This window comes from Neofelis nebulosa, chromosome 10 (genome assembly GCF_028018385.1).
Source record: "Neofelis nebulosa isolate mNeoNeb1 chromosome 10, mNeoNeb1.pri, whole genome shotgun sequence".
NCBI classification, from domain to species: Eukaryota; Metazoa; Chordata; class Mammalia; order Carnivora; family Felidae; genus Neofelis; species Neofelis nebulosa.
Genome location: NC_080791.1, coordinates 90,279,684 through 90,295,508, shown reverse-complemented (window position 1 = coordinate 90,295,508; position 15,825 = coordinate 90,279,684). Strand labels below are relative to the sequence as shown.

General features: G+C 40.0%; 1 protein-coding gene across 7 annotated transcripts in view; it reads right to left on the bottom strand.

Annotated features, from left to right (window-relative positions):
* Positions 1-15,825, bottom strand: part of IFTAP (intraflagellar transport associated protein) — a 66,634-nt gene that overhangs the window by 37,310 nt on the left and 13,499 nt on the right. For 6 of the 7 annotated variants that reach the window (XM_058688690.1, XM_058688689.1, XM_058688691.1 and 3 more), the window contains one exon: positions 11,862-12,017. In XM_058688690.1, coding sequence (XP_058544673.1) covers positions 11,862-11,994 — 133 coding nt within the window. In that variant the 5' untranslated portion in view covers positions 11,995-12,017. Of the gene's footprint in view, positions 1-11,861; positions 12,018-14,967; positions 15,061-15,825 lie in introns of those variants that run through there. The other variant, XM_058688688.1, reaches the window with a different exon arrangement.

Below are 15,825 nucleotides of genomic sequence, written 5' to 3'. Positions count from 1 at the left end.
AGAGAGACAGAGCATGAACGGGGGAGGGGCAGAGAGAGAGGGAGACACAGAATCTGAAACAGGCTCCAGGCTCTGAGCCATCAGCCCAGAGCCTGACGCGGGGCTCGAACTCACAGACCGCGAGATCGTGACCTGAGGTGAAGTCGGATGCTTAACCGACTGAGCCACCCAGGCGCCCCAAATCATGAATTTTTTTAAAAAATTCTTTCAGCAATACCAAAAAGCAAACAAAAAAAAAATCAATAAAAATCTTCAAAAATAACACCGCTTCCTTATTCTCTCTCTGGGGATGCCAGACTAATTAGCAGGGATTTTTAATTGCCTAGTGGCTTTTATTAGCAAGCCCTCATACTATGCTTCCTACAACTTCCTCTTGAGGTTAACATCCCAGTGGCCTATATCTTAGGTCAAGGCAAGTTTACTGCTATTTGCTGTGCTGTTTTCCATCGTGCACTTCACTGTTAAACTCCCATTTGCAAAAGCGCCTCCCAAGCTGCCTTTTTTTTTTCTCACGTGGCTAACAGAAAAAAAGGAGAAACAGAAAGACACTGCAAATGGCCTGTGAACTAAAAACACCACTCAATATTCAGTAGGGAATTAAGTGACTGATAACAACAGCGCAGAAAATGTGGCGAACGTGCCACCTGGAAGCATGAAGCTGGGCGGTTCGTTTCCAACTTCCTCCGCTGTCTGCGGGTTGCAGGGGTATCAAAACAATGTTAAGCCCGCCGGTCTCTGTCTAATACTCGACAGGAAACAACTGCAAAAGGCTACACAGCAGGGATTATTTTTTGTTGTTGTGTTTTCTTTCATGAGAGAAAGCTGTTTTCATGCTCCGCTGAAATTCCTTTCCTGCTCTGAAGTGGGTAAGAGTGCCAGCTGCTTTCTCTATTTTTCTCTGTGGTATTTTTCTATCGCAGATTTTAAATTCATTCTTCAGACTGGGAAGAGACTCTTTGGAACCCTATGGAAGTTGAAAGATGCGTTTCTAGCGTTCAAATTCAAAACAGCTTTGGGGACCAAAATGATGTGTCAACTTTGGAAACGTGTTGTTTTACGCGCTGTCACCACTTTCCTCTTTAATTACAGTTTTTAGAAGTTGTCAAGTATGAGTAGTGATATTCCTTTGGCTGAACTGACAGCTCAGAACTCATCAGTCCGGAAGCGTAAAGCAAATCCCAGCCCAAGATTCTAAGCTCTTGACAGAGCAGACGCCCAATAAGGAAAGAAACAAAAGCCTCCTGAAATGAGACTTGTGTGCCTTCAAACCAGTCACTCGGCCTCCGTGGGCCTCAGCCTCTCCAGGCAAGACACTTGTGACTCATCTTTGACGCTTCTCCCTAATCCTCTGGCACTCACCTTGTGCCAGGTGCTGTCAGGGTCTCATTATAGGCTTCCCCGCTTTCCGTATCCCCCTCCACTGCCCTCCTCCGTACCTCCAAAGAAGTATTTCTGCTCAGGGTCCTTGCTGGTCTCCCTGACTCCAACTGTTTCTCTCCTTCTTTGCTTCTGCCTTTCAAAATCGCTTGCAATGTCTGTCTCTCTGTCTCTGTTTCTGTCTCTCTCCCTGTGTATGTGTGTGTGTCTATGTGTGTGTGAATTCTACTATGGCTCCCAGTTAGCTAGTATACTAAATCCAAACAGGGGGCATCTGACATGGTCTTCTTCATGGGCTTCTTCTTCTTCTTGTACCCGTCCATTAAATGTGGATGTTCTTTGGATCTCAGAGGCCCTCCTGTTTGGCATTCTACATTCTTTTTTTTTTTTTTTAATTTCATCTATTCAACAAATATTTGTTTTCAAGTAGGCTTCACACCCAGTGCAGAGCCCAAGGCAAGGCTTGAACTCATGACCCTAAGATCAAGACCTGAACTGAGATCAAGAGTCAGACACATAACTGACTGAGCCACCACCCAGGTGGCCCTCAACAAATATTATTAAGCATCTATTTATTCTATATTGCCAGGCATTGCTTCAGGCACTAGAATAACATCAGTGAACAAAATCCAGCCTTCATGAAGGTTACACTCTAAAGAACATTGAAATAATTATCTTTTGAGGAAGTGCAACTATTCCCGTGGTCCACAGTATCTGCATGCCAGTGACTCCCAGATCTTGAGAAGAACTGCCCGATGCTACGAGGAAGACAGAAAAAGCAAAGTGGGTTGATTATGGGCTTTGGAGCTACACTGACTCGGTCCATAATCTAATTCCACCAATAACTAGCTACATAACCTTGGAAAGTCTGTTAGGGATGCCATAACAAAATATCACAGACTGGGTGGCTTAAACAACGCAAATATATTTTCTCACAATTCAGGAGACTAGAAGTCCAAGATCAAGGTGTTAGCAAGGTTCGGTTTCTCCTGAGCCTCTCTCCTTGGCTTGCAGAAGGCCACCTTCTTGCTGAGTCCTCCTGGGGCCTTTCTCTGTGTGTGCACATCCCTGAGGTGTCTCTCTCATAAGGACACACATCATATTGGGTTAGGACTCCACCCTTAGCCTCAATCTCCTCGTTATAGACCCTATCTCTAAATACACTCACGTTGGTGGTTCAGTTTTCATTGTATAAATTTTGGCGGGACACAGTTCAGTCCACAATAGTAAGGTGTTTATTAACCTTAAGTCTTCATGTCCTCACCTGTTTAAAAGTTGGCAATCGTAAAAATCAAAACATAAGAAAAAATTCACTAGGCTATTGTAAGAAATGAGATGACCCAGGTAAAGTGCTTAGCACAATATCTAGTGCCTACTAAATGCTAGCTGCTTATCAATAATAATATTAGACTAGTTTTCCTACAATCTCACCTTCCCAGATGTTTCTGTGGGAGTATAGTGATACAGAGGAGGGTCAGATGTCTGGAGTCTGAACCCCTGACTGGTCCTCAGGCAAGGTGTTAATTTACAATGGCTTTCAGTTCTCTGAGCTATAAGAAGGGTAAGTAATGGCTCTTCTTTGCATCATTGTCACAATTAAAGTTACTCAAGACAAATGCTTAGTGAATACATCAGTGAATTAAGCTAAAATTAAGAGCACTGGAATGTCTCTTCTAACATTATAGTTTAAACAGAAACAAGGGGATGCCTGGCTGGCTCAGTCATAAGAGCATGTGACTCTAGATCTTGGGATCGTGAGTTTGAGTCCCACGTTGACTATAAAGATTACTTAAATAAGTATTGTTTAAAAAATCTAAATACCTTAAAAAAGGTATTTAGATAGTTCTGCCTTTTAAGGGACTGCATTATCAGAATTGTAGTCTAAACCAGAGGTTCTCAAAACTAGTGGTACAGCTGAATTAGTGAAAAGCATTATGAATGTAAAAATTCCTGGACCCTTCACTATAGAGCCTCTAATTTAATAAGCCCAGAAAGCATCTGGAAATCTTTATTCTTTTTTTTTTTAAGCTTGCTTATTTATTTATTTATTTATTTATTTATTTATTTATTTATTTATTTTGTGAGAGAGAGTGTGTAAGTGGAGTAGGGGCAGAGAGAGATGGAGAGAATCCCAAGCAGGCTCTGGGCTGTCAGCACAGAGCCCGACGTGGGGCTTGATTTGTGAGATCATGACCTGAGCCAAAATGAAGAGTCGGATACTTAACTGACTGAGTGACCCAGGTGGTCCTGGAAATCTTTATGCTTATACAAGTTTGAGATTATAAAAGTTTTTCTGATATTTAGCCAAGTTTGAGAACTACTGATCTAGAGCAGTGATGCTCAGTAGAAATATAATGTAAGCCACATACGTGGTTTTAAATTTTCAAGCAACCACATTTTTTAAAGTTTTAGAAAGTGAATTTAATTTTAATAACATATCTTATTTAAGTCAATTTTCTAAAATATTGTCATTTTAAATGCAGTTAAAATGAAAATATTACTGAGATATTTTATATTCTATTTTTATACAAATTCTTCAAAAACCTTGCATATTTTGCATTTATAGCTTATCTCAATTCAGATGAAGAAAAATTTTTTTAACTTTTTAAAAAATTTTTTAATGTTTATGTAGTTTTGAGAGACAGAGACAGACAGAGCATGAGCAGGGGAGGGGCAGAGAGGAAGGGAGACACAGAATCTGAAGCAGGCTCCAGGCTCTAACCTGTCAGCACAGAGCCCGATGTGGGCCTCGAACTCACAAACCAAGAGATCATGACCTGAGCCGAAGTCGAACACTCAACCGACTGAGTCACCCAGGTGCCCCCAGGTGAAAATTTTTCACAGAAATACTCGATCTGTGTTTAGAGTAGTTCCCCGCTTTTCCATGAAGAATTTGTTCCAAGACCCCCAATGGATGCCTGAAACCCCAATCAGTACCAAACCCTATATAAACTGTTTTTTCCAGTACATACATACCTATGGTAAACTTTGATTTATAAATTAGGTACAGTAAGAGATTAACAACAACAATAATAAAGTAGAATAATTACAATAACTATAATAAAAGTTAGTGTGAATGGTCGGTCACTCTCTCTTTAAAATATCTTACTATACCATATTCACTTCTTCTTGTGATGGTGAGACAATAAAATGCCTACCTGATGAGATGAAATGATGTGAATGAGGCAGGCACTATGATGTAGTATTAGGCTACTATGACCTTCTGACGATAATTCAGAAGGAGGACCATCTTCTTGCAGATCCTGGTTGACCACAGGTAATTGAAACCACAGAAGGGGACTCCTCAATATTTCATAAAATTTACATTTGAAAAAATTAATTCACATACCCAAGTTGTCCTAAACATATTTAAAAGTTTTCCAATAACTGAGCTGAATATGAGCATTTTTATTTAAACTTAAACTAATTAAAATTAAGTGAAATCTAAAACTCAAGTGGGCAGCACTAGCCACATTTCAAGTGCTCAACCACCATCTGTGTCTCTCGTGCTGGACACTGCAGGCCGAATGATCACAAATCTTATGGCAACTGTACATTCCTGAAATTTGTAATGGTGATAGAGCACTGGCACAGCTCCTTAAAGAACAAAATGTGAATAAAGTGAAAAATATAGAATAAGCTCTCTTATGATTATATAAGATTACTAAAATCTAAGAAAACTTGAAACCTATTCAGAGGTTTTGAAACTCTTAAGAGTTTGGAACAAAGGCCAGAACACCACCAGCTTATAAAGCCACATGCATGGCCATTTGTACTGAACGTTCTACCTCAGGGGGAATTTAATTCAAATATTAACAAGTATGAAGGGAGAAGGGCGGTTGAGTTGATGGGTGTTTTTTCAAAGATATATTGAAAGAATAATAAAATGCTAAAAGCACAAAGTATTATTAGTAAAATGAGAGTAGCATAAGGAAAACCAGAAACGAAATTACACATCAAAATCAGAAATAAAATCTTTGATCTAGACATAAGAAAACAAGCTAAAGTAGATAGATATAGCAGTGAATAGAAAGCTGTTATGTGGTAATCCTAAAAACTGGTAAAATCACTTGGGAACTGGATCCTATGTGTTTTAAGATTGAAAGGAGAGAATGAAAACCAAAGACTTATTTAAGAGTTAATCATAAAATCACAGTATAGGGGTGCCTGGGTGGCTAGTCAGTTAAGTGTCCAACTTCGACTAAGGTCATGATCTTGCGGTTCATGAGTTCGAGCCCCACATCAGGGTCTGTGCTGACAGCTCAGAGTCTGGAGCCTGCTTCAGATTCTTTGACTCCCTCTCTCTCTGCCCCTCCCCCACTCACGCTCTGTCTCTGTCTCTCAAAAAATAAATAATGTTAAAAAAATTGTTTTAATAAAATCACAGTGTATTCATTTCAACTTCCAAACTATTTTAAGTTAAACAGTTGGTAAAGTACATAACTTTCATGAAAACTAATCATGCAGCCTAAAGAACAAAACCAGAACAATGACGGGGTATGTGTATGATAGAGAGAGTTTGAGAACTGGATGTAACCACTATAACCCTCCCCCCACCAAAGTTACTACCATATGTAACAAAATGGAGTTGAAAAGACTGAATGTCAATTTCTAAGTCGCTGGCTTCCTACGTATACAATTTGTGTGACCGCAACATGAGTAGTAACTAACACTTTAAAAAATGGGAGTGCACAAAAACAGACGCTCAGATCAATGGAACAGAATAGAGAACCCAGAAATGGACACACAAACATATGGCCAATCAATCTTTGACAAAGCAGGAAAGAATATCCAATGGAATAAAGACAGTCTCTTCAGCACGTGGTGCTGGGAAAACTGGACAGCGACATGCAGAACAATGAACCTGGACCACTTTCTTACACCATACACAGAAATAAACTCAAAATGGATGAAAGACCTAAAAGTAAAACAGGAAGCCATCAAAATCCTCGAGGAGAAAGCAGGCAAAAAACCTCTCTGATCTTGGCCGCAGCAACTTCTTACTCAACACGTCTCCAGAGGCAAGGGAAACAAAAGCAAAAATGAACTACTGGGACCTCATCAAAATAAAAAGCTTCTGCACAGCAAAGGAAACAAGCAGCAAAACTAAAAGGCAACCGACAGAATGGGAGAAGATATTTGCAAATGACATATCAGATAAAGGGTTAGTATCCAAAATCTATAAAGAACTTATCAAACTCAACACACAAAAAACAAATAATCCAGTGAAGAAATGAGCAAAAGATACGAATAGACACTTCTGCAAAGAAGACATCCAGATGGCTAACAGACACATGAAAAAATGCTCAACATCACTCATCATCAGGGAAATACAAATCAACACCACAATGAGATACCACCTCACACCTGTCAGAATGGCTAACATTAACAACTCGGATAACAACAGATGTTGGCGAGGATGCAGAGAAAGAGGACCTCTTTTGCATTGTTGGTGGAAACACAAGCTGGTGCAGCCACTCTGGAAAACAGTATGGAGGTTCCTCAAAAAAATTAAAAATAGAACCACCCTACGACCCAGCAATTGCACTACTAGGTATTTATCCAAGGGATACAGGTATGCTGTTTCGAAGGGACACATGCACCCCCATGTTTATAGCAGCACTATCAACAATAGCCAAAGTATGGAAGGAGCCCAAATGTCCATCGATGGATGAATGGATAAAGAAGATGCAGTACATATATACAATGGAGTATTACTCGGCAATCAAAAAGAATGAAATCTTGCCATTTGCAACTATGTGGATGGAACTGGAAGGTATTATGCTAAGTGAAATTAGTCAGTCAGAGAAAGACAAATATCATATGACTTCACTCAAACAAGGACTTTAAGAGACAAAACAGATGAACATAAGGGAAGGGGAACAAAAATAATATAAAAACGGGGAAGGGGACAAAACAGAAGAGACTCATAAATACGGAGAACAAACAGAGGATTACGGGAGGGGGTGTGGGAGGGGGGATGGGCTAAATGGGTAAGGGGCATTAAGGAATCCACTCCTGAAATCATTGTTGCACTATATGCTAACTAATTTGGATGTAAATTTTTAAAAAATAAAATTAAAAAAAAAAAGGGAGCAAATGCCTCCCCTATCAGCTCGTGTGGTGATTGATCTTGGTGTGGAAGGAAATTAGAAACAACTCTCACCCTCACTAAGATAAGGCTACATCTCTACCTTAAAAACCTATTATTTAGGGGCGCCTGGGTGGCGCAGTCGGTTAAGCATCCGACTTCAGCCAGGTCACGATCTCGCGGTCCGTGAGTTCGAGCCCCGCGTCAGGCTCTGGGCTGATGGCTCGGAGCCTGGAGCCTGTTTCCGATTCTGTGTCTCCCTTTCTCTCTGCCCCCCCCCCCCCCCCGTTCATGCTCTGTTTCTCTCTATCCCAAAAATAAATAAAAAAACGTTGAAAAAAAAAATTTTTTTTTTAAATAAAAAAATTAAAAAAAAAAACCTATTATTTAAAAAATATATATATTAGTACCAACACAAAGGGAAATATGATCCAAAGGACAACCAACAATGGAGGCATTTTTAACATCGTTCAATTTGGCTCTTATCTGTCAAAACCTTGTGCACTGAACCACTGGTTCAGTGGTTACTGCAGGCTCACCATGGACATTGTCGCCAATGAGTAGATTTTACTGCCCTCCCCACCCAGGCAGGGGCTGAATGGCCTTCCTGTGAGCTCTCACGGAACTCCCTGCTTTTCTCTATTATGGTATTTATCATACAATAGTGTAATTTTTTTGTTTACTTATGTACCTCTCATCCTGGACTATGTATGCTTGAAAACACAAAGTATATCTTAATTTATTTTGGGATCCTTAGCACCTAAAACAATACCTAGACCATTAGGAGGTACAGAATTAATGAATGAATAAATGAATAAATGCATTAGCAGAAAATCAAATATAAGTTTTCACATCTATGTTTTCCTAACCTAAGCAAATGATAGAAATATGACAGACAAGAAGGAAAAGGCGCTTTTTTCCTTTATATGGATAAAAGAATTATATTCACAAAGAAATTGAGATGCCAAGGATTGAAACTTAGCCTCTTATCTTTACCCTCAATAATATCAACAATATAATAAACATCTCACCAATAATGAATAAAACCAAAGTCTGCACACTGATTTTCTAATACAAATCTCACAACTTTGTCTTACTCTCTTGAACTGATGATACTATTGAGAATTCAATTACAACTGTCTGTTTGAAACACATAATTAATGTGTCTCTATAAACATTTTGATAGAACATTGTATTTATTATCAAGTATGTACCATAGTTTAAAAAAAAACAGAGTTGCTTTAAAAAACAAAACAAAACCCTTGCAAAATAGGATCAACATCAATGTATTGGAGTGAGACTTTTGCTACAATATTCACAGTTTCCAATGATTTTCCAACAGTCTGAAACAGTGATGTGAATTTCTTTCAATCAGGCTATAGTTTAATCTTTTTCCAGGGAAATATTTTTAATAGGATTACTGACCCTTTTAACAGTCTTGGAAAGAAAATGAATCTTATAAGCATTCTGGCATATAACTATTATAAAAATAAATAGAACAGTCAATCAGAGGAAATTGTAATAGACTTGAGAAACCAAACTTACTCAAGAAATGTACATGATGGGGCGCCTGGGTGGCGCAGTCGGTTAAGCGTCCGACTTCAGCCAGGTCACGATCTCGCGGTCCGTGAGTTCGAGCCCCGCGTCAGGCTCTGGGCTGATGGCTCGGAGCCTGGAGCCTGTTTCCGATTCTGTGTCTCCCTCTCTCTCTGCCCCTCCCCCGTTCATGCTCTGTCTCTCTCTGTCCCAAAAATAAATAAAAAACGTTGAAAAAATTAAAAAAAAAAAAAAAAAAAAAAAAAAAAAAAAGAAATGTACATGAGCCTGTGTGGTGATTACCACTTTCACGGAGAGAAGATTCTACACACCAGCAAAACAAGCGAGCACACCAAGACAAATGAAGGGCTGGAAAGAACAGGAAAACTTTGAACAAACAGCTTTCATCTCTTCCTTAAAACAAAACTAACCGCACTCAGTTCAATCAATTCTGCGGACTCCTAGGCCTGTCCCTGAGTACTATTTGGTTTTTCAGAAGGTACTTAAATGTTTCGGGGGTGGGGAGGGGAAGGATGCTTACTGATTTAAGACACATTTTTGCACTCACGATTCTTTGTGCTTTAAGAGGAATTTTTTCAGGTCATTAGTTTATAATGTGAACTGGTGCCTAGGGATATTTTGAAAGGAAAAAAAAAAAAGAGTGTGCTTGGAGATGCAGTTAATGTAACTTGCATCATCATTTATTTCAGCTAATTTGGGGCACAAAACTGAACTCAGAATGAGTTCACCACATCTGCAACAGTTTCTTTCTCAGCATGCAATGATCTTACAGAAATCTGAAAACACAATATGCCCCTTACCCCCAAAACAAAAAACATCATAACCCCTTTAAAACATTCAAGTCCTTGCAAGAAGTTCTTACTTTTCCAGAGTATGAAAATAAAGTCAGCTTTGCAACTTCCAAAATAATTTGGATTATCAAAATGCCATTGGTGGGGCGCCTGGGTGGCTCAGGCAGTTAAGTATTCGACTCTTGATTTTGGCTCAGGTCATGATCTCACCGTTGTGGGATTGAGGCCCTCGTTGGGCTCTACACTGAGCATGGAGCCTATTTAAGATTCTCTCTCTCTCCAGCCTTCTCCCCCCACCCCACTCCACCCCCACTTGCATACACACTCTTTCCAAAAAAAAAACAAAAAACAAAAAAACAAAAAACCACCACACACAAAATGCAATTGTCATAAAAAATATATTAATTCTGCTAGTTTTGCCCTTGTTTCCACACCCCACCCCAACCATTCCTACTGCTTTGTTAGGTACAGAAAGGATGGAACTAAATCATTAGGCTCTGAGAAAGCAAACATCTTCCCAAACCCAAGTTTATAGACCAAAAGATGATTTGGCCTTAAGCAAGATTAATTTGATCGACATATCATGTCAAAACAGATCGTTCACAGCCTCAAAGTAAACAAGATATTTCCTAATTTCTCCATTAAGTGTAAATAAACACATCGCCCACAGTTTTCAAGCGTAAACAAAACAAATATCAATATTCCAACTATCTTGCACAAAGTAACCAGTTAGAATCACTTTTCCTTTTCTTCATTATAAATACCCTTCTTTTACATTTGTTAAGGGCACATGAATCATGACTTAAAATCATGAAGTATCTTGAAAGTGTGATCACCCCAGAGATTATGAAACTCCCTATTCTCAATCAGGTACGCATTAGAATAACCAGGGGAATTTTTACAAAATACCAATTCCTGGGCCCCAGCTAAGATTTAGAGTGGGCCCTGGTATCACCATGCTCTAAAAAACCCCTCAGGTGAGTCCTATGTGCAGCAAGGGGGAGAACCAATTGTCTCACAAATGTGGATCAGGGACCCAGAAAGGACCAAAGTTGAGACCGAGCCAATGGCAGGCCATCTGAGGCAGAACCCAGAACAAAGACTACAAACTCAAATGCCTACAGGAGCCATTCGGTGAATGAAGCAGGCAACGCATACACACTTCTTCACAACGTGCAAATGCCAGAGGGTGTGACAAACAGGGCGCTCACAGGGCAAGGGCTCCCCAGCTCTAGCTGATCTTGCCATCAGGGAAATCAGAGGTAACAGGTCTTCCCTCTTAATCAAAGAAGACCATAAATTAAGATTTTTTATGTAACATTTCCCAACTTTTAAAGGTTGACTCAATCGAAAAAACACAACACCACTGTATGAGGCGAGCAAGACACATAATGAAACACACAACATGGGCTTGGACTTTAGGCTTCGGTTTATCACTTCCAGTCTGGAGGGGTGTTTTCATTCTCCAGTGACCATAGCATCATTATCATCCCAGTGACAACAACCAACAATGCCTAGCATTGAGTATTTCTTGTGTTAGCCACTCTGCTCAGGGTTTTACTTGGAGTCTCTCAATTAACCTTCATAAACCTTTAAGGCACCATTATTACCCACCCCCCTTACTCAACCGCCTCTCCCAAGGTCACATACCTAGAAAGTGGCAATGCCAGGACCCAAAGGGATACAGTGTAACTCCATAGCCTATATTACGCTATATTTCTTAAACATTTTAAACATGCTTTTAAAAACCTCCACTCTTTGCGCTTATATCTCTTCAAAAGCAAATGAATTATACGAAATGATTTCTCGGGTCTCTTTTAGTTCTCAAATTCGATGGCTCTGACTCCATAATACAACTCTTGGTTGTAGAAAAATGTTGGAATTTGCATGCATCAGTCTCAAATCCCTGATATGCATTAGCTGATCAAAGGAAAGGAATGAATGAATGCTTATTAAATAGTCTTTTTGAAAAAACAGCAAAGACATAAAATTATAATAAAATTCTTTATCTCTACTGCTCTAGAGAGTTGACTTCCCCATTTTACCTTTTGAAAGATGAGGAAAAGTGCTCAGAAATTCTTCATATGTTTGTTCATGACAATTAACAAACTTATCCAAGACTTCTTCAGTTAATCGATCTTCATCCATGATCTCCAATTCTGATATTCGGGCAGGCATTCCTATTCACGAGGCCACTTTATCTATGGGACAAAGAAAAGCATGAGCTAGAGAGAGTTGGGGTACCAGCCTCTCTTGAAAATGTTGTAGAAATTTGCAGAAATTCAGTCTTTCAAGGTGAGAGGTACTTCAAAGGGTATATCCAACGACAACAATAACAGCTAATATTCATTAGCTACTTATTTAGCACTCATTGTGTACCGGGTGCAGTTCTGAGCCCTTCGATGTTAAGTTCCTAACAATCCTAGCTCAGGTCACAGAGCCAGTAGTTAGAAGGACCAGTTCCAGGAGTCAAATCTAGAACCCATGCCCTTAAGCACTTCACTGTGCTTCACCTCTAGCCATTGTGTGATACCCCTGCCCCCACCACGTGCTACTGTACTGTTGCCACCAAACAACTGACTCGTCTGTGCTTTAACACATCCAAGGACTGGGAACTCTGAACATTCCAAAGAAGCCTTTGGACCGCTCTATCAAAGACTCCTTCAAAATCTCTCTCCCTGCACATTTCCCCAACTGGGCCCTGAGCCCCTGGGGATCATATTGCACAATTTCAATCCTTCTTATACATAACATCCTTCCAAATATTTGAACAAGCCTATGCTGTCCTTTCTCAATTTTATCTCACTCACTTAATTTTTTTTTTTCAAAACCAAGCTCAGAATTCAGTTTCTCGGGGTGCCTGGGTGGCTCAGTCAGTTGAGTATCCAACTCTCGATTTCAGCTCAGGTCAGGATCCCGGGGTAGTGGGATTGAGCCCTGCGTCAAGCCCCATGCTGAGCGTGGAGCCTGCTGAAGATTCTCTCTCTCACTGTCTGCCTGTCTCTCTCTTTCAGGACACCTGAGTGGTTCAGTCAGACACTTGTCTGACTCTTGATTTAGGCCCAGGTCATCATGATCTCACGGTTAGTGAGTTCAAGCCCCATGTCAGGCTGTATGCTGACAGCTCAGAGTCTGCTTGGGATTCTCTCCCTCCCTCTCTCTCTCTGCCCCTCCCCCGCTTGCACGTGTACACTCTCCCTCTCTCTGTCTCAAAATAAACATTTAAAATTACAAAAAAGTTTCTCTCCCTCTCCCCCTCCCCCACTCTCTCTCGATGAAGAAAAAAAAAAAAAAAAAAAAAGAATTCAGTTTCTCTCCAGAGGCTTTGGCCTTCCAACCCCATCACCACAGAGAGCTAATCACAATTTCTCTGTGCTGCCTCATACTGTGTCTATGGTTACACTTAACATACTGTATTGGAAATAGTTGTATAGATTTCTGGGTCCCATTAGACATGAAGCCTGTGACAGGCAGGGCCCATGTCTTTCCTTCTTTGTATCCCAAGTGCTAAATAGCTCAGGACATGGCATACAGCTGGCACCCATCAATATGAAGCTAACGTTACTCATTTGAGCAGGTAGGGTAGTCAAATACTGCTAGAAACGGGCAAAACTCAACTAAACTTGCCCAATTATTTCACTTGTGCCTTAACACGACACAGCTTCAAGCGGTTCCGCTCTCCTGAGCAGTCTACCCGGAAGAGATTTCACACCGCCTGCATCCCTTTAAAGTATGCCAACCAGAAATGAAGACAAGACTCCAGATACGCTCTGGATCCAGTGAGGTTTGACTAACTCCCACATTCTTTTTTTTTTTTTTTTTTTTAATTTTTTTTTTTTTTCAACGTTTTTTTTTATTTATTTTTGGGACAGAGAGAGACAGAGCATGAACGGGGGAGGGGCAGAGAGAGAGGGAGACACAGAATCGGAAACAGGCTCCAGGCTCCGAGCCATCAGCTCAGAGCCTGACGCGGGGCTCGAACTCACGGACCGCGAGATCGTGACCTGGCTGAAGTCGGACGCTTAACCGACTGCGCCACCCAGGCGCCCCATAACTCCCACATTCTGAATACTGCACTCCTACTGTATGCTGCAGTGTGTTCACATTGCTGGTGGCCTCTTCACATTGTCAGTTACTTAACATACTGCTAAATGCGTGTCGGCTAGGACACAATGCCTCAATCCTTGCAGTGTAACTTTGTTTTTCCTTGTGACATTTCACCTTGTTAAACTCCATTCATTCGGTATGAAATATCATAGCTTTGAGAAATTTACTATCTACAGAAAGCAGAAGAGTAATTACTGCCTAAGAAGTAGAATTCGTGGGGGATAATAAAAAGGAGGGTGTTCTCTGATAGTGTACAGGAGGGAGAGAAAGCACCAAGCTTCTTCTAGTTTTCCAAAACAAGCACAAAATTTTGTTATCTGTTATTAAATTTATTTATTTGGTATCTACCAGAAGTTCAGAAAGACACAGAAATGTTTTCATAAGATAATGGCCAACCTCATTTGGTGGCAAGACCTGACCTGAATTAACATGAAAGTGTCTATGGTTTTTATTAATTCTACTCAGTGTGACCACTCAGACGTTTCCCTGAAGAAGTTCTAAGGGGGATGCTTTTGAGGTGTTTTCCCGGACCCCACTGGAGATTTTGTGTGACACATGGTATTACCCCTGATTACCTTTCTAAACTCCAAAAAACTCTGAATTCTGAAACACATCTGACCCTAAGGGTTTTAAGTAAGGAATTGTTAAGTTTCGCATACTTCACAGGATTGCGGTGAGAATTAAATGGATATAAATGAACCGTCAAACAATGTTAGCCATGATGATCATGATGATAATGGATCAGCCTTGGTATTCTGTCCATTGCCTCCACAAAGACCTGCCTTGACTGTGTGTAACCCCCTCTGACTTTGAAGGCATTGATGTCACCTCAAGATAAATCAAGATAAGCCCGCATGCTTTACAACCCTAGAAAAAATATGGTGCTATCGAAGTCTGAAAACCACAAAAAATAAAATAAAAATAAAAGGAAAAATTTTAATGTAACTATATATGAACTCAAAATGAAAGAAACTGTTTCAAACTATTTGTAACCTGAAAATTAAATACAGGAAAAAGTATCAGGTAGAGTTTATGCAAATTCACCCATAACACTGCCAGGCTTCAGCAATTCGAAGTTTAATAAACTATGCTTGCAGTTGCCAGATAAAAAATAATAAATTCAAAGGTGGCTATTATTTCACTGTCAGTAGGACATGGACTTAGTTACAAGAATGTTAACGTCAATCTGCTTTTCCAGGATGGAACCCCAGTGAAATTCCAGCTCCGTATGACATCAATCTCTTCCTCAAATCTACTTCAGCCGATAAATACCGAAAAGAGGCGGCCAGGCTGTTTTACATTGCTGTAAATGTCTCCTTGTGGATGCTTTAAGAGTGACAATAGAAAATCCTTTAAACTTCTTTTCCAATTCTCAAAGTGGTAATATTCTGAGATTTTAGCCTTAACACATCTCAGTTTTACCAAAAGGACATAATTAACAGGCTATGCACAGGACACATTCAAACTCCTTCAAGGCCTTTAATTTAATTCATGTGGTTATCCCAATACAGAAGAGGTAATGTTTTTACTGACTTTATAAAGAATTTTGTAAACTGTCATCATCTGAAGAGTGTAACAAATACTCACCTTCAAATTTAGAACTTTCCTTATCTCTAAAAATGCAAATAGCCTAATGTTAAAAGTCCCCAGGGACTGACAGAGCAGGTAATCATTTACCAGACAGTCAAGTGGTTTATGCAAATCCTAGTGGTTTTCTAGAAGGAAGCAATGCTTTTTCAGTTGCCATTCACGTTTATTTGTTTTTATCGTGAAGTATTATTTCTAAAAAGGAAAAAGGGGGAGAGAGAGAGCGAGAGCGAGAGCGACTTGCCCATAATAGGATCCTTTATTTTAGCATGGATTTTATATTTTAAGGCTTAGAGCTCCACATGAAAGACCCAG